Source organism: Otolemur garnettii, unplaced genomic scaffold (genome assembly GCF_000181295.1).
Source record: "Otolemur garnettii isolate 467f Iridium unplaced genomic scaffold, OtoGar3 scaffold00001, whole genome shotgun sequence".
Classification (NCBI taxonomy): Eukaryota; Metazoa; Chordata; class Mammalia; order Primates; family Galagidae; genus Otolemur; species Otolemur garnettii.
In genome coordinates this window covers 71,895,104-71,912,885 of record NW_003852396.1, presented here as the reverse complement: position 1 = coordinate 71,912,885, position 17,782 = coordinate 71,895,104, and the positions used below count along the sequence as shown (strand labels likewise).

Here is a 17,782-nt window from a genome sequence, read left to right as displayed (position 1 = left end):
AAAAAAAAAAAAAAAAAAAGAAAGAAAGAAAGAAACTTGGAGCCAGATGTGGTGGCTAATACCTGTAATACCAGCACTTTGGGAGGCCAAAGCAGGAAGATCAGATGAGCCCAGGAGTTTGAGACCAATCTGAGCAACATAACAAGACCCTGTCTCTACCAAAAATAAAAAAATTAGCTGAGTTTGAAAAATAATAAAATAATAGCTATAGTCCCAACTACTCAGGAGGCTAAGGCAGGATCGCTTAAACCCAGGAGTTTGAGGTTGCAGTAAGCTATGATGTCAGTGCACTTTAGCCTGGGCAACAAAGTAAGATCCTATCTCAAAAAAATAAAAAGAAGTATGAAGCTTGGAAAATATACCTTAAAATTTTTGTTACCAGATCGATGAAGTCCTGAGACAAGAAGATAAAGCTGAAGCCATGTCTGGCCATATTGATCAGTTTCTAATAGCCACGTTTATGCAGCTAAGACTCATCTACAACACACACATGGCAGATGAGAAATTGGAGAAAGATGAGATCATCAAGTTGTATAGCTGTATAATTGGCAACATGATTTCGGTAAGGGTACCTCTGCAGAACCTTGAACTTCCCGTCAATCTCTCATTCCACCTGGGTTCTAAAGCCAGAGTCCAAAAAATAGCTGGGCAGATGTACAGATGTTTCACTGAGTCTTATGTCACCTGGTAGAATTTTACATGCTTTGTATAGTTACCAGTTATACCTCCAGTGGATATTGGGCTATATGCTGGCTTACTGTTTCAGTTTTTGGCCGGGACTGATGTGAACCCGCCACCTCCAGTATATGGGGCCGTTGCCCTACTCCTTTGAGCCATAGGCACCGCCCTTTTTTTTTTTTTTTTTTTCTGGGCTTACTTTATTTTTAGGATATAAAGTAAAATGTTGTGCTGGGCATGGTGACTCATGCCTATAATTCTAGCACTCTGGGTGGCTGAAGCTGGTGGATTGCCTGAGCTCACAGGTTCAAGACCAGCTTGAACAAGAGTGAGACCCCATATCTAAAAATAGCCAGGCATTGTGGTGGGTGCCTATAGTCCCAGCTTCTGGGGAGACTGAGGCAGGAGAATTGCTTGAGCCCAAGAATTTGAGGTTGCTATGAGCTATCAGGCCATGGCACTCTACTGAGGGCAACAAAGTGACACTGTCTCAAAGAGAAAAGGACAGTGTTTACAGACAACTTAGAATTCTGTTCTTCATTACTAATGATAGGCCGTACCGGGCTTTTCACAGATTAGTGTGCTTACATTAAAAATACTAATTACTTGGGAGGCTGAGGCAAGAGAATCACTTAAGCCCAAGAGTTTGAGGTTGCTGTGAGCTATGATGCCACAGCACTGCACTGAAGGTGCTATAGACTATCTCAAAAATAAATAAATAAAAATAAAAATCCTAATTACCGGGCAGTGCCTGTGGCTCAAGGAGTAGGGTGCTGGCCCTATATGCTGGAGGTGGCGGGTTCAAACCCAGCCCCAGCCAAAAACTGCCCCCAAAAAAATCCTCATTATCCTGATTTGATCATTATATACATATTGAAATATCTCTCAGTATCCTATAAATATGTATAGTTATTTAGCTCTAAAGCAGATTATAAGGATAATAAAGACATTCCTTCTCTGCATTTCAGTATGCTTTCTTAAGTTGGGGAAAAAAGAGTAGGATTATGGTGCCAAAAAAATTGAATATTTACCAGAATATGTCATTCACATTTATCTTCTTTACTCTCTATGTTAAGTTTTATACTTCCCTAACATTTGTGTCTGGATAGCTATTTCAGATAGAGAGCCTGGCCCGAGAGGCATCCACTGGAGTACTGAAAGACCTAATGCACGGCCTCATCACCTTAATGCTGGATTCTCGGATTGAAGATCTAGAGGAAGGACAGCAAGTAATTCGCTCTGTGAACCTCTTGGTGGTAAAGGTTCTGGAGAAGTCAGACCAGACCAACATCCTAAGGTACTCTCAGCCAGGAGGGTGGGGCATCCTCTCTTTTGTCTCCATGTGAAAACTAGATCAGTGGTAACTTTAGATTTCCCCAATAAGGTGCTTTATTATTTTTTCCTTCCTCATGGACCAAAGTTATTTCAGCCTGAGACAATAGCTAAAACTAGTAACTTTTTAGTAAGCCAACCAACATGAATTTTCTAGAATAGGACTGTAAAGTTTGTCAGGTACATCTTCTTTTGTATACATTTCAGATCCATTTTTTGTTTTCTCAGCTACCAATGACAATGAAAAATAGAGAGATAGGCTCGGTGCCTGTGGCTCAAGTGGCTAAGGCGCCAGCCACATACACCTAAGGTGGTGGGTTCGAATCCAGCTCGGACCCGCCAAACAACAATGACGGCTGCAACCAAAAAGTAGCCAGACGTTGTGGCGGGCGCCTGAGGTCCCAGCTACTTGGGAGGCAGAGGCAGGAGACTCGCTTGAGCCCAGGAGTTGGAGGTTGCTATGAGCTGTGAAGCGACAGCACTCTACCCAGGGGGACAGCTTGAGGCTCTGTCTCAAAAAAAAAGAAAAATAGATAAACTTTACCACTTACAAGTGGTAAAAGCTTAAATGATATTTATTTTCTTAACTGAATGTCAGCTAGTCCAAAATAATTCCTGACCTGTGAACGCTTAAGTTTATCAGGTTTATAGGGAGTAATCACACTTGAACTTTCAATGTTAGTACTGATTTTAATTGGAATGCAGATTTGAAGCTGAATGCTGTTTTGTTTTGTTTTTTTCCAGCGCCCTACTTGTTTTGCTTCAGGACAGCCTGCTAGCAACAGCCAGTTCTCCCAAATTCTCAGAGCTTGTTATGAAGGTGAAGTTAAAATGATTTGATTTTTCTTTCAAAGACGCGATTATTTTGTTAAAGTGTGGAGGAAAAGGAGTGGGAGCTAAGAAAGACATAGGCTTAAATCAGCAAATTCACATCTGAAAAATATAATTGGTCTTCAATTTTCCCTCCTCCAGTTTATACCCCAAATTTGGGCCTAAACAATTTTTAAACGCCTATAGCCAGTGGTCACAGTGACAGCTTGAGGCCAGGCATTCAAGTGCAGTCTACCAGGGGCAATAAAGTGAGACTCTGTCTCCAAAAAAAAAAAGTTTAATTAAATATATAACAGCCTACAGCACCTGATATACCTGATATCCCCAGGTGGTTTGCCGTCCAAATAACTAGTGAGGCCCAATCCTGTTTATCTCCTGAGATCAGATGAGATTGGGTATGTTCAGGGTGGTATTGGCCATAGACTCAGGCCCAAATGACTCTTAGCCTCAAATAATGAAAAGGAGGTGCTGCTCTGTAAATATTTCACCATTTCTTTCCCTAGACTTGGAAGTTGAGAAGTTTGATGAGACAGACTTCATTTGTTTGGGGGAAAAAGATATATATAGCCCTATAATATCTTGGCCTTAGTAGACCATTGTAATACTGTTATTATACTGTAGTACTGTAAGACATTTTGCCCCCTCAGCTTAGATTTGGCTGAGCACTATGAACTACTCTACCAACAGTGACAACTGCAACAACAACAACAACAACAAAAATAGCTGGGCGTTGTGGCGGGCACCTGTAGTCCCAGCTACTTGCGAGGCTGAGGCAAGAGAATCGCTTGAGCCCAAGAGTTTGAGGTTGCTGTGAGCTATGACACCATGGTACTCTACCAAGGGTGACATAGTAAGACTCTGTCTCAAAAAAAAATTTTTTTTTCTTATTTTTTCATGTTTTAGCAGCTGAACTTGAAGTACATGCTGTACCACATTTATATCCCTGGCCATCTTTTAGAAGTGAGCCCAGGCTCGGCGCCTATAGCTCAACCGGCAAAGGCGCCAGCCACGTACACCTAAGGTGGCGGGTTCGAATCCCCAGCCCGGACCCGCCAAACAACAATGACAGCTACAACCAAAAAAATAGCCGGGCGTTGTGGCGGGTGCCTGTGGTCCCAGCTACTTGGGAGGCGGAGGCAGGAGACTGCTTGAGCCCAGGAGTTGGAGGTTGCTGTGAGCTGTAATGCCACGGCACTCTGCCCAGGGGGACAGCTTGAGGCTCTGTCTCAAGAAAAAAAAAAAAAAAAAAAAGAAGTGAGCCCAGAGTTTGGGGAAGATAAATTGTGATAAATTATCATCATTCTTCAATCAATCCTAACTCTTATTTCTTTTTTTTAATAGTGTCTCTGGAGAATGGTTCGATTATTGCCTGATACTATCAATAGCATTAACCTGGATAGAATTCTGCTGGATATTCACATTTTTATGAAGGTCTTTCCCAAAGAAAAACTGAAACAATGCAAAAGTGAATTTCCCATAAGGACCTTAAAAACACTGCTGCATACCTTGTGCAAATTAAAAGGGCCCAAGGTGAGTGAGAACAGCAACTGGTGACTAAGGGAACTTGGAATAAGAAACATGGAAATGGCATTGCTACTCTTTGAATGTGCATGTGTCTCTCAGATCCTAGACCACCTAACGATGATTGACAACAAGAATGAGTCAGAGCTGGAGGCCCATCTCTGCCGGATGATGAAGCACAGCATGGACCAGACTGGGAGCAAGTCTGAGAAGGAAACAGAAAAAGGAGCATCTCGACTAGTGAGTGGCCTGACTTGGAAGATTAAGGGAATTGAGGTTGTGCTGGAAGTGCTTTTGTCTAAGATATGGGTTGTCTGGAGATCATTTTTCTGAAGACCCAACGTTAAGGCTCAGGGATTGGTCTAATCAGTCTCCTTCTGTGGCTCAGTAGCCATTTTTTACCTTGAAATTTTTTAATGGAAACTAATTAAAACCATGTCCTTCTTGATCCCTAAGAAACGTCCCTAAAGCATTGGTCACCAGATAAATCCAAGGTGAGCTTGCTCTGTTTATTTGGGGAGGAATGGCCCAATTCCTCTTCCATCAAGTTGAGGTGAAAAGCTAGCTAAGAGCAGAGACATTCAGTAACCCAGAATGTTAATGTTTCTGCTGCACTTGATACAGCACTGGTGGTTCTATCATCTCCAGGAACATTCCAGTAAGGCCTAGGTTCTGAGATATGTTCTGTTCATATCATCAATTCCTTATCTCTTTGAACTTTTCAGGATGAAAAGTCATCAAAGGCTAAAGTGAATGATTTCTTAGCTGAGATTTTTAAGAAGATTGGCTCTAAAGAGAACACTAAAGAGGTGAGAGTGAAAGGGTTAAGCAGAACTGGGATCTGCTTTGTGGAAAAGGGACACTAACATCTATCCCTGCCTCTTTTTCTTGTTCACCAGGGCCTAGCAGAGTTATATGAATATAAGAAGAAATATTCAGATGCTGATATTGAACCATTTCTGAAAAATTCCTCACAATTCTTCCAGAGCTATGTTGAGAGGGGTCTTCGGGTGATTGAGATGGAGAGGGAGGGCAAAGGCCGTATTCCCACTTCAACAGGTATAGTTTCCTTTAGTAGCTCCAGGAATAAGCTCAAAGCAGCTTGCAGCTCAGGAACTTAAAGTTTTGGTTGGTTTAAATTATATGCATGAAGCTCAGTACTTAATGGTTGTTGTTGATCTTCACATTGCTACATTGAAGGGTCAATTCTCAGTTATCCATTATTAGTATTTGACGATGGTATATGTTTACTGCCCTTAGGACAATTTCTTCACCTGGTTTCCAATTCTCCGTGCTATCTTGGTTTTCTTCTGGCCTCATTGACTCTTCCTTCCTGGCCTTTGATTAATTCTTTTTCTCCCTGACTCCTTCCCTCCCTTTTCCTTCCCTCTCTCTCTGACTCCTTCCCTGCCTTCTTTCCCTTCTTCCCTTTCTCCCTACCTTCCTTTCCCTTCCTCCTTCCCTCCCTCCCCTCCCTCCTCTCCCTCCTCTTCCTCTCTTCCCTCTTTCCCTGCCTTCCTCCTTTCCTTCTGATAGGGTCTTACTCTGCTGCCAGGCTAGAGTGCAGTGGCACCATTGTAGCTCACTGCAACTTTGAATGAATGCCTAGGCTTAAGTGATCCTCCTGCTTCAGTCCCATGCATCTGGGACTACAGTGCATGCCACCATGTCTGGCTAATTAATTTTTTTTTTTTTTTTTTTTTGAGACAGAGCCTCAATCTGTCCCTCTGGGTAGAGTGCTGTGGCATCACAGCTCACAGCAACCTCCAACTCCTGGGCTCAAGCGAGTCTCCTGCCTCACCCTCCCAAGTAGCTGGGACCACAGGCACCCACCACAATGCCTGGCTATTTTTTGGTTGCAGCCGCCATTGTTGTTTGGCAGGCTCGGGCTAGATTCGAACCCACCACCTTAGATGTACTGTGGCTAGCCAGAGTACATCTTAGCCACTTGAGCCATAGGTGCCGAGCCTAAATTTCTATTTTTTATAGAGACAAGGTCTTGCTGTGTTGTCCAAACTGGTCTCAAACCCCTAGCCTCAATCAGTCCTCCCAGCTTAGCCTGTAACATGTCAAAACCGCCTGATTTGGGTCAGCACCTGTAGCTCAAGGGGCTAGGTGCCAGCTACATGCACCAGAGATGATGGGTTCAAGCTCTGCCCAGACCTACCAAACAACAATGACAACTACAACTAAAAAATAGGTAGGTGTTGTGGCAGGGACCTGTGGTCCCAGCTGCTTGAGAAGCTAAGGCAGGAGAATTGCTTAAGCCCAGGAGTTTGAGGTTGCTGTGAGCTATGACATTACAGCACTCTGTGGAGGGCGACACAATGAGACTCTGTCTCAAAAACAAACAAACAAAAAAACACCCTCCTGATCCTCCCCCAAACATTCTCCATTTATATTCTTCACGTTCTCCATTTATATTCTCAAAGCTTTTGAGTCTTCTCTTTATCAGGAAAGCCTTTTGGCTCTACCTGCTAACTATATGCAGAATCTACCCCCACTTCTCATCTTCACAGCTCCCACCTTAGTCTAGACATTGTCTCTCATCTGGGTTATAGCGTTATCTCCCTACCTTATCACTCTTGCCTATCTCTATGCATTTCTGCACAGAGGATCAAAATGACTCCTCAGCTATTTGCCAGAAACTCTCTCTTGTTCCACTAAAGCAAAAAACTTACTATGTCTCTGAATTCCCTTATTACGTGGCCTGTTGATTTTTTTTTTTTTTTTTTGTAGAAACAGAGTCTTACTTTATCACCCTCAGTAGAGTGCCATAGCGTCACACAGCTCACAGCAATCTCCAACTCCTGGGCTTAGGCGATTCTCTTGCCTAGCCTCCTGAGTAGCTGGGACTATAGGCGCCCACCACAACGCCCAGCTATTTTTTGTTGCAGTTTGGCCAGGGCTGGGTTTGAACCCACCACCCTCAGTATATGGGGCCGGCGCCCTACCCACTGAGCCGCCTGTTGCCCCAACCTATTGATACTTTTAAGGACCTAACCTCCTACTCTCTCCATTGTCACTCCACCCCAGCCCCACCAGCCCTCTTGCTATTTCTGGAGCACACTAGGCATTGCACTGGCTATTTCTTAGACTGTTCTTCCCAAGATGGCCTCTTGACTAGCTCCCTTTACTGTTTCAGATCTTTATTCAGATGGCACCATCTGAATGAGATTTTTTTTTTTTTTTTTGTAGGGAAGGTCTTTATTGGTGGGGAAGGGAGGCTGCAGAGCAGCACCAAGGAGGAGAGAAAAAGAGAAGAGAAAAGAAGAGAGAAAAGAGGGGAGAGAGATGAGGAGAGAGAGGGAGAGCAGAGAAGGGAGAGGCGGCGGGGGGCGAGATTTTTTTTTTTTTTGAGATAGAGTTTCACTTTGTCGCCCCCTATAGAGTGCTGTGTCATCACAGCTCACAGCAACCTCAAACTCTTGGGCTTAAGTGATTCTCTTTTTTGTTGTTGTTGTAGTTTTTGTCCAGGGCTGGGTTCGAACCCGCTTGGCACATGGGGCCAGCACCCTACTCCTTGAGGCATAGGTGCCGCCCTTAAGTGATTCTCTTGCCTCAGCCTCCCAAGTAGCTGGGACTACATGTGCCTGCCACAACGCCCAGCTATTTTTTTGTTGTTGTAGTTATAATTCTTATTTTTTAGCAGGCCCGTGCCAGGTTCAAACCCACCAGCCCCAGTGTATGTGGCCGGCACCCCAACCACTGAACTATGAACGCCAAGCCAATGAGATATTATTCTAAACCTATAACCTCCCCCCTCACCTCACCATAGCACTTACCACCTCTAACATATTAAGCTGTTCGGCATCTGTCTCTGCTAGAATTTGAAATCCACAAGGGGAGCGGTTTTTATCTGTTTTGTTGCCTAGCACATAGTAAGCATTCAATAGGTCTAGTCAAGTGCTTCATAACAATGTTTTGGTCAAGATGGACCACATATATGGTGGTGGTCCCATATGATTGCTAATGGAACTGAAAAATTCCTAGCACCTAATGCCATCATAGTCACCATAATGTTGTAGCACAGTTATTGTACTTTTTGTATATTTAGTGGAGCCTAGGTGTACAGTGTATATAAAGTCTAGTGTATAGTAATGTTGTAGGCCTTCACATTCTCTCACCACTCATTCATTAAGGTACCTAGAGCAACTTCCAGTCCTACAAGCTTCATTTATGGTAAGTGCCTATACAGTTGTACCGTTTTTTAGTTTATACAGTATTTTATGTCCTTTAGAAACACAAATACTCACCGTTAGGTCACAGTTGCCTATAGTACTTAGTCCAGTAACACGTTGTACAGCTCTTAGGACCAGTAAGCCAGCCGGTATAGCCTAGGTGTGTAGTAAGCTTCACCATCTAGGTTTGTGGGACTGCACTCTACTGTGTTTGCTCATGACAAAATTGCCTTACAATGATTTCAGAACTTGTCTCCAGCATTAAGCAATTCCTGACTGTATTTGTTCAATGATATGAATAAATGGTATAACTAAATTTAAGCTGAAATATTACTGTTCCCACAATGAAAACAACATTGAAAATTACTACTGACAAGATCTAGAGACAAATGAAAGACTTTAGGAGGTTTCTATTTATAGAAAATAGATGGCAGGACCCGTAAGCAAAGAAAAGAAAGATTCATCTGCAAAAATCCCCTCTCATCAGCCCTGTGTTTAGTTCTTTCTGCGTTCAGTGAAGCTCACCTATTCTTAAACATTTGAGAGTTTGCCCATAAAAGTGCCTTGCTCTGTGGGCGGCGCCTATGGCTCAGTGAGTGGGGCGCTGGCCCCATATACCAAGGGTGGCAGGTTCAAGCGCGGCCCCAGCCAAACTGCAACAACAATAAAAAAAGAAATAGCTAGGCATTGTGGTGGGCACCTGTAGTCCCAGCTACTTGGGAGGCTGAGGCAAGAGAATCATCTAAGTCCAGGAGTTGGAGGTTGCTGTGAGCAACAACCAGCACAACAACCAGTGCTGTAATGCCACAGCACTCTACAGAGGGTGACAAAGTGAGACTCTGTCTCTAAAAAAAAAAAAAGCCACTCTGTGGTTTTCAGGTAACAATCATATTCCCTCACAACACATCTTGTTAGGCCAAAGCTTCAGTTCAATCGTATTCTCTTAAACAGTTGGATTTTTTTTTTTTTTTTTTGAGACAGAGCCCCAAGCTGTCCCCCTGGGTAGAGTGCCGTGGCATCACAGCTCACAGCAACCTCCAACTCCTGGGCTCAAGCGAGTCTCCTGCCTCCGCCTCCCAAGTAGCTGGGACCACAGGCGCCCGCCACAACGCCCGGCTATTTTTTGGTTGCAGCCGTCATTGTTGTTTGGCGGGCAGGTCAGGGCTGGATTCAAACCCGCCACCCTGGGTGTACGTGGCTGGCGCCTTAGCCAGTTGAGCTACAGGCGCTGAGCCAACAGTTGGATTTTTTTTAAGCACCTTAAATTAGCCTTATCCAAGACCTTAAGTTTTTTTTTTTTAATTTGAGAGAGAGACTCACTCTGTCACACTGGGTATATTGGTGTGGCATCACCTTAGCTCAACAACCTCAAATTCTTGGGCTCAAGGTATCCTCCTGCCTCACTCTTCCAAGTAGCTGGGACTACAGGCACCTGCCACAATGCCTGGCTAATTTTTCTATTTTTAGTAGAAACCGGGTCTTGCTCTTTCTCAGGCTGGTCTTGAACTCCTGAGCTCAAGACACCCACCTGCCTCAGCCTCCCAGAATGATAGGATTATAGATAGATGTGAACCCCCATACCTGGCCCAAAATCTTTTTCTTGATGCATGGTGAGAAAAATGTCAAACATTATTCCATGCATGGACATACCTTGGTTTATTTGATCAGGACAGACATCCTTATTTCCAAAGTCCTTTCTGGTAATATACAGCATCCTTTTTCCCCTAGAGTAACCAATTTTGCTTTTCTATTTACCATAAGGCAGTTTCCCTCCCAGCATCTTATTTCTTGGGCCTAATGCATTTTCATTGCTATCAAATTAGGATTTTTTGTTTGTTTGTTTATTTGTTTTTAGAGACAGAGTCTCAAGCTGTCGCCCTGGGCAGAATGCCATGGCATCATAGCTCATAGCAACCTCAAACTCTTGAACTCAAGCAATCTTCTTGCCTCAGATTTTCTATTTTTAGTAGAGATGGGGTCTCGCTTTTGCTCAGGCTGGTCTTGAACTCGTGATCTCAAGCAATCCATCCACCTTGGCCTCCCAGAGTGCTAGGATTATAGGCATGAGCCATCACGCCTATTTTAAATGTCTGGATTTTATGATTGTTCCTTGTCAAAAATCTAGGAACTGTGGTGGATTTGTTGTTAGTTTTTATTTAGTTTTTGGTGTTCTCCTAATATTGACCTTAGTGGGGATATAGGTAGATTCCTGAACCTCTTTTATTTTTTTTAATTTTTTTTTTTTTTTTGAGACAGAGTTTTACTATGTCACCCTTGGTAGAGTGCCGTAGCATCACAGCTCACAGCAACCTCAAACTCTTGGGCTTGAGCCGCTCTTGCCTCAGCCTCCCAAATAGCTGAGACAGGCATGCGCCACAACACCCAGCTACTTTTTTTAATTGTCGTTGTCATTATTGCTTGGCAGACTGGGGCCGGGTTCGAACCCACCAGCCCCTGTGTATGTGGCCAGCACCCTGGCCACTGAGCTACAGGTGCCAAGCCTCCTGTTCCTCTTTAAATGTTTGTGGAACAACAGCTCAATTTCTCCCACTCTTCTCCATGAATACATTGTAGTCTTGAGCTCCTTGGTTCCATCACAAGTTGAATGAGAGCTTGCCCCTGAACTAAATCTAATCCAGTTCTTATGAACATTTAAGGTCCTTGGATTTTTCAGTTGGGTAATTACAGTATCCTTAGGAGTAGTTTTAGGTTTTTTAGATTGCTCACAGCAGCCCTGGGATTACTAGAACACAGTGCCCCATGTAACCCAGGATATACTGTAGATGGATGGCCCATTCTGCCTTGCTGTACCAAGTTTTGAAATTCTCATGAAACTTAAGTATTTCAGAGCTTCCTTTATTACTCACTCCAGGTGGATTCTTGTGGATTTTTTTGTTTTCAAGGTCAATGGCAATATTCAAGCCTAGGAAATTCTTTTTTATTTTTTGAGATAGAGTCTCAAGCTATCGCCCTGGGTAGAGTGCTGTGGTGTCACAGCTCACAGCAACCTCAAACTCTTGGGCTTAAGCTATTCTCTTGCCTCAGCCTCCCAAGTAGCTGGGACTACAGGCGCCTGCCACAATGCCTGGCTATTTTTTTTGTTGTTGTTGTAGTTGTCATTGTTGTTTTAGCTGGCCCAGGAAGAGTTTGAACCTGCCAGCTTCAGTGTATGTGGCCGGTATCCCAACCACTGTATTATGGGTGTTGCCAAGCCCAGGAAATTCTTAATTGTGCTGTTTGGTGGCAGATTAACTAAGGCAGTTTATGTGTATGTGGAGTATGTGTATATCTGAATGTTATTTCTACATTTTCCTCTCCAGGCATCTCCCCTCAGATGGAAGTCACGTGTGTACCCACTCCCACAAGCACAGTGTCCTCCATAGGTAACACAAATGGAGAAGAGGTGGGACCTTCTGTCTACCTAGAAAGGTTAAAGATCCTCCGGCAGCGATGTGGTCTAGATAATGCAAAGGTATTGCTCCTTTCCTTCTGCACGGGGCAGGGAGGGCAGTGACAAGCAGATTGGGACAGGCGGGCCCTCAGAGAAGTGGCTAAGTCTTGGTGCACGTTGTGGAGCTGCATCTTGACCTGCTTGACCTCATCTGAGACCGTGTCTCCTCTTCTCTCAATAGCAGGATGACCGACCTCCACTGACCTCATTGCTCTCCAAACCAGCAGTTCCTACTGTCGCCTCCTCCACAGACATGCTGCACAGCAAACTCTCTCAGCTCCGAGAGTCACGGGAGCAGCACCAGCATTCAGACCTGGATTCTAACCAGACTCACTCTTCAGGAACCATGACCACATCTTCCTCCTCCACAGCTAACATTGATGACTTGAAAAAAAGACTAGAGAGAATAAAGAGCAGTCGCAAATGAAGCTGCCCTGTTCCCCTGGCACCCTGCAGCTTTAGTTTACTAAACTAGAAGTCCTCATAGTTTAAAGTGGCCTCGGCAGGCCTAGTGTACACAAACTGGTTGTATGTATCATGCCGTGGAGCTGGGGGAGGAGTCGTGTGGCACAAGCATTTGCACATACTCTACTTCTCTCCCTCAGCGTCCCGCCATTCTAGAAGACTGTCTGTGGGTTAGTTTAGTGTACAGACTTGTAAACAGCTGCCTTCCTCTCAGCTCAGACTAGTTTCCAGATCCTTTTTTGTTTATTTGATTTTTATTTTCTCATTTGTAAAATTGTCCTAATCTTTCTTAGCTTTTAACTGTTAGAAACTCTTTACTAGTTTTCCTTTCATTTTGTGAGCTCTTCTCCCTGTCACCCCTGAGGGTCACTGTATTCTGTATGAATGCATGGCATGATACAACTAATTTAAGAGTCTTTTATAAATAAAGTTTGCATTAACTATACCTGTCTCCCAAGATACTCCATATTTGGGAGTGTTGAGCAGTTCTTTCTCTCGTCTATTTTGGTAGCAGTTGGGTATTGAGCCAGTTAAAGGTTATTTATGGGGCTCTTATGGAGCTTCACTTTTGCTTGACTGATGGCCATGGAGCTCTTTTATTCCTTTGGAATAGAAGGAACTTGCCTTTCCTGTGTTCCACATGTAGCTCCTATAGGAGCAAAATCTCATCCTTCCCTGTTTTGAGATTTTTTTTTGCTGGGGCCGGGTTTGAACGCACCACCTCGGGTATCAGGGGCCGGTGCCCTACTCCTTGAGCCACAGGCACCACCCATATTTATCTTTTTTTTGAGACAGTGTCACTATGTCACCCTTGGTAGAGTGCTCTGGCATCACAGCTCACAGCAACCTCAAACTCTTGGGTTTAAGTGATTCTCTTGCCTCAGCCTCCCAAGTAGCTGGGACTACAGATGCCTGCCATAACACCCAGCTATTTTGTTGTTGTTGTCATTGTTGTTTAGCAGACCCAGGCCGGTTTTGAACTCACCAGCCCCAATGCATGTGGTTGGCACCTGAGCTACAGGTGCCACGCCCTGTTTTGAGATTTTGGTCATGACTTCCGTCCCATCATCACTGATGATTCCAAGGAGCTCTTAGGCATTCTACCACTGTGCTGCCCAAATGCGTTCAAGATTCACCTCAGGATTATCTAGGCCACAGTGGTTGTCATGCTGTAACTGGACTTGGATTCATTTGACCAATGGAGTTTGGGAAAGCTTAGTAGTTTCCTGCCTGGATATCTTGAGTTTCTTTTGGCCCAGACTAATGGTTGCTTTGCATACAGTCTGAGGAAGGACCAAAAAGTCAACTGAGTATTCACCTATGCAATAAACTCCACATTTAGAAAAATTCTTAAATGGCCAGGCATTGTGACGGGCGCCTGTAGTCCCAGCTACTTGGGAGGCTGAGGCAGGAGACTCGCTTGAGCCCAGGAGTTGGAGGTTGCTGTGAGCGTGATGCCATGGTACGCTACCCAGGGTGACAGCTTGAGGCTCCGTCTCAAAAAAAAAAAAAAAAAGAAAAATTCTTCAGGATGAAGAGGTTCTTTTTGTTTTTATGACAAAGATGTTATAGATTGAGGGGGAGATTTTTGGGGGCAGTCGTATAATTCAAAGGAACATTTCTCTCATAGCTCACCTTTTTTTTTTTTTTTTTAAACTGGAAAAGTGTCTTTATTGGCTGGGCAGCCTACTTGAGGAGAATGAAACGGAAGGAGCGGGTGGCCCCAAGGCCAGGCCAACCGTGCTAGACAGGGTTGTAGGTGATGGAGAACCCCTCTAGGTAGTGACCAATCATCTCAGGCTTGATCTCCACCTGGTTGAAGGGCTTGCCATTGTAGACACCCAACATGCTGCCCACCATTTCAGGTAGGATGCTCATGTCCCGCAGGTGTGTCTTCACAACCTCTGGCTTCTCCATGGGTGGAACCTCCTTCTTGGCCTTACCCAAGTGCTTCAGCAGTGAGTGCTGGCAGGCACTGTAAAGCTGCATCAGCTGCTCATAGGACATATCCAGCAACTGATCAAGATCCACACCACGGTAGGTGAACTTGCAGAAGGTCCACCGCTTCTTTTGCTCCACTTCTGCCATCTTATTGCCTTCTCTCAGCCTACCTTTTATTCAAGAAATAAAAGATTGAAGCCAGGCATGGTGGCTCATACCTGTAATACTAGCACTCTGGGAGACCAAGGGAGGCAAATTACTTGAGCTCTGTTCAAGACAAACCTGAATAAGATAGAGACCCTATATCTACAAAAAATAGAAAAACTACCAAGGCATTGTGGGTAGTCCCAGCTACTCAGGAGGCTGAAGCAAGAGGATCACTTGAGCCCCAAGAGTTTGAGGTTGCTGTGAGCTATAATGCCATTGCACTTTACCCAGGACAACAGATTGAGACTCTGTCTCAAAAAAAAAAAAAAAAAAGAAATGAAAGACTGAAAATAAATGCTCTGGCTTGGCACCTATAGCTCAAGTGGCTAAGATGCCAGCCACATACACCAGAGGTGGTGGGTTTGAATCCAGCCCAGGCCTGCCAAACAACAATGACAACTACAATCAAAAAATAGCCAGACGTTGTGGCAGCCACCTGTAGTCCCAGCTACTTGGGAGGCCGAGGCAAAAGAATCACTTAAGCCGAGGAGTTAGAGGTTGCTGTGAGCTGTGACACAACAGCACTCTACCCAAGGCGACAGCTTGAGGCTCTGTTTCAAAAAGAAAAAGAAAGAAAGAAAATGAATCCTTTATTAGTTTTCTATCAAATGAATCCTCTGTTGGTTTTCCAGGCATTGTTTTCAGGTGGCCCCTGCACCTCCTGAAATTTAAACTTGCCTCTCAAGACAGGAACATGGGAGAGGGTATGTGTTTACTGAAGGGAAGATGGGCGAGATCATTACTACACTACAAGGACATATTTAGAAAGTGTGGCTGTGCTCAGGGTTAGAAATAGCACAGCTAATTTGAAAAACTCAAGTGCCGGCTCGGCGCCTGTGGCTCAAGCTGCTAAGGCGCCAGCCACATACACCTAAGGTGGCGGGTTCGAATCCCCAGCCCAGGCCCGCCAAACAACAATGATGGCTGCAACCCAAAAATGGCCAGGTGCTGTGGCGGGCGTCTGTAGTCTCAGCTACTTGGGAGGCTGAGGCAGGACACTCGCTTGAGCCCAGGAGTTGGAGGTTGCTATGAGCATGATGCCATGGCACTCTGCCCAGGGGGATAGCTTGAGGCTCCATCTCAAAAAAAAAAAAAAAAAGAAAAACTCAAGTGCCCAGAGTTTATGGCACTGACAGCTATGATGCAGCAAAACAGTTTTGTAAGATTGTGCGCCCTTGTTTAATAAGCAGGTTCTGGGTGCTAACTAATTCTTAATCCCTTCCCTTGTTCTGGTTAAAGCTCTGACTGCCAAGATCCTGCAAGCTCAACAGAATTTCCAGTTTTTACCTTCTGTTCCAATCAACCAGAACCAAAGAATGGGACAATGTTCTAGCTTTCTATTCCCTGAAAAATGAGGAAGAAAGGCAGGGAGGAGGGGGGGTGCAATGGTTCATGCTTGTAATCCTACACTCTGGGAGTCTGAGGCAGGTGGATTGCTTGAGCTCATAAGTTCAAGACCAGCCTGAGTAAGTGCAAGACCATCTCTAAAAAATAGCTGGGCGTTATGACAGGCGCTTGTAGTCCCAGCTACTCAAGAGACTGAGGCAAGAGGATTACTTGAGTGTTGAGTGCATGAATTTGAGATTGCTGTTAGCTATGACAACACAGCACTCTAGTGAGACAATCTTAAAAAAAAGAAAAAACAGGAAAAAAGGGGAGGGGAGGGGCTAAATGTAAAGATCCTAGGCCAGAAGCAGTCACCACATGGCATCTGCTCCATTCTTGATATCCTAAGGTCAAAGCAGGCATTCTTCACTCTTCCCCTGAGCTCAGGAGGGAGACATCTCAACACGGTCCTCCAGACAGCCATGCTCCATCCCCTACCAGTGACCTGTGCCAATAGTAACCTTGAAGAACATGCTCTGAAGTTCTATGACACATAATGTTTAAGTTTGTTCAAATTATGAATCCATTTATATACCCCTCGAGGTATCATTTCTTGGAAAAAATTGCTCCAGTCTGATAACTGCTTCTTGAGGGAAAATTCCAGGAAGCAACAATGTATGGTCTATTTGCAGGCACCAGAGGAGGGAGATCAGTGGCAGAACAACTTTGAGCAGCCAGGCCAGATGCCCAGTCCAGTCACCAGGCATAGTGAGAATCCAAGTGGGAGCGCTGTATGGAAAGCTTCCTGGGGTTCTAGGCACTGTGTTAAGCACACTAAGTTCTCTTCCTCAATCCTCATAACCTGACGAGGTAAGTAATGTCATCATGCACATCTTTTATAACATACAATGGGCCCTTCATATCCGTGAGTTCTGTATCTCAGATTCAACCAACTATAGGTTGAAAATATTTGGGGTGGGGAGGCTCAGCGCCTGTAGAACAGTGGTTACAACACCCACCAATTATACCAAGGCTGGCGGGTTTGAACCCAGTGTGCTAAACAACAAAGAAAACTGCCACAAAAAATAGCCAGGCACTGTGGCGGGCGCCTGTGGTCCCAATTACTTGGGAAGCTGAGGCAAGAGAATCTCTTAAGCCCAGGAATTTGAGGTTAGTGTGAGCTGTGACACCATGGCTCTCTACGGAAGGTGACATAGTGAGACTCTGTCTCAAAAAAAAAAAAAAATAGGGGGTGCCTGTGGCTCAGTGGGTAGGGCGCCGGCCCCCATATACCAAGGGTGATGGATTCAAACCTGGCCCCAGCCAAACTGCAACAGAAAAATAGCCAGACATTGTGGCGGGCGCCTGTGGTCCCAGCTACTCGGGAGGCTGAGGCAAGAGAATGGCCTAAGCCCAGGAGTTGGAGGTTGATGTGAGCTGTGACAAAGGTGATAAAGTGAGACTCTGTCTCTATAAAAAAAAAAATAATAATACAAAACAATAAAAATACACAAAAACAAGACAATTATTTACATAGCAATTACTTATATTAAATATATAAGAAATCTATAGATGACTTAAAGTATGCAGGAGGATGTATGTAGGTTATTTACAAATACTATGCCATTTCATTTAAGGGTTTTGAGCATATATGGAGTTTGGAATCCGTGGGGCTTCCTGGAAACAAGCCCCATGGATACACCAAAGAATGTAACGGCAACAGACTCAAGGAGGCTAAGTGACTTGACAATTGCGTTTTTTTTTTTTTTAAGGCAGGAGCCAGAATATGAACCCAAGTAGTCAGATGCTTGAGCCTATGGTCCCAACCACTGTATCCCACAATATTCTT

General features: G+C 44.4%; 1 protein-coding gene and 1 pseudogene across 1 annotated transcript in view; one reads left to right on the top strand and one right to left on the bottom strand.

Annotated features, from left to right (window-relative positions):
• The window catches only part of CKAP5 (cytoskeleton associated protein 5), a 144,593-nt gene extending 131,685 nt beyond the window's left edge, over positions 1-12,908 (top strand). The window contains exons 36-44 of the mRNA XM_023510089.1: positions 383-562; positions 1,788-1,975; positions 2,755-2,830; positions 4,183-4,371; positions 4,465-4,602; positions 5,088-5,171; positions 5,262-5,421; positions 11,864-12,015; positions 12,176-12,908. Of these exons, the coding sequence (XP_023365857.1) occupies positions 383-562; positions 1,788-1,975; positions 2,755-2,830; positions 4,183-4,371; positions 4,465-4,602; positions 5,088-5,171; positions 5,262-5,421; positions 11,864-12,015; positions 12,176-12,421 (1,413 nt within the window). The 3' untranslated portion in view covers positions 12,422-12,908. The remainder of the gene's footprint in view (positions 1-382; positions 563-1,787; positions 1,976-2,754; positions 2,831-4,182; positions 4,372-4,464; positions 4,603-5,087; positions 5,172-5,261; positions 5,422-11,863; positions 12,016-12,175) is intronic.
• A 1,290-nt stretch (positions 12,909-14,198) lies between these two features.
• Positions 14,199-14,617, bottom strand: LOC100960308 (annotated as a pseudogene).
• Positions 14,618-17,782: the final 3,165 nt, after the last annotated feature.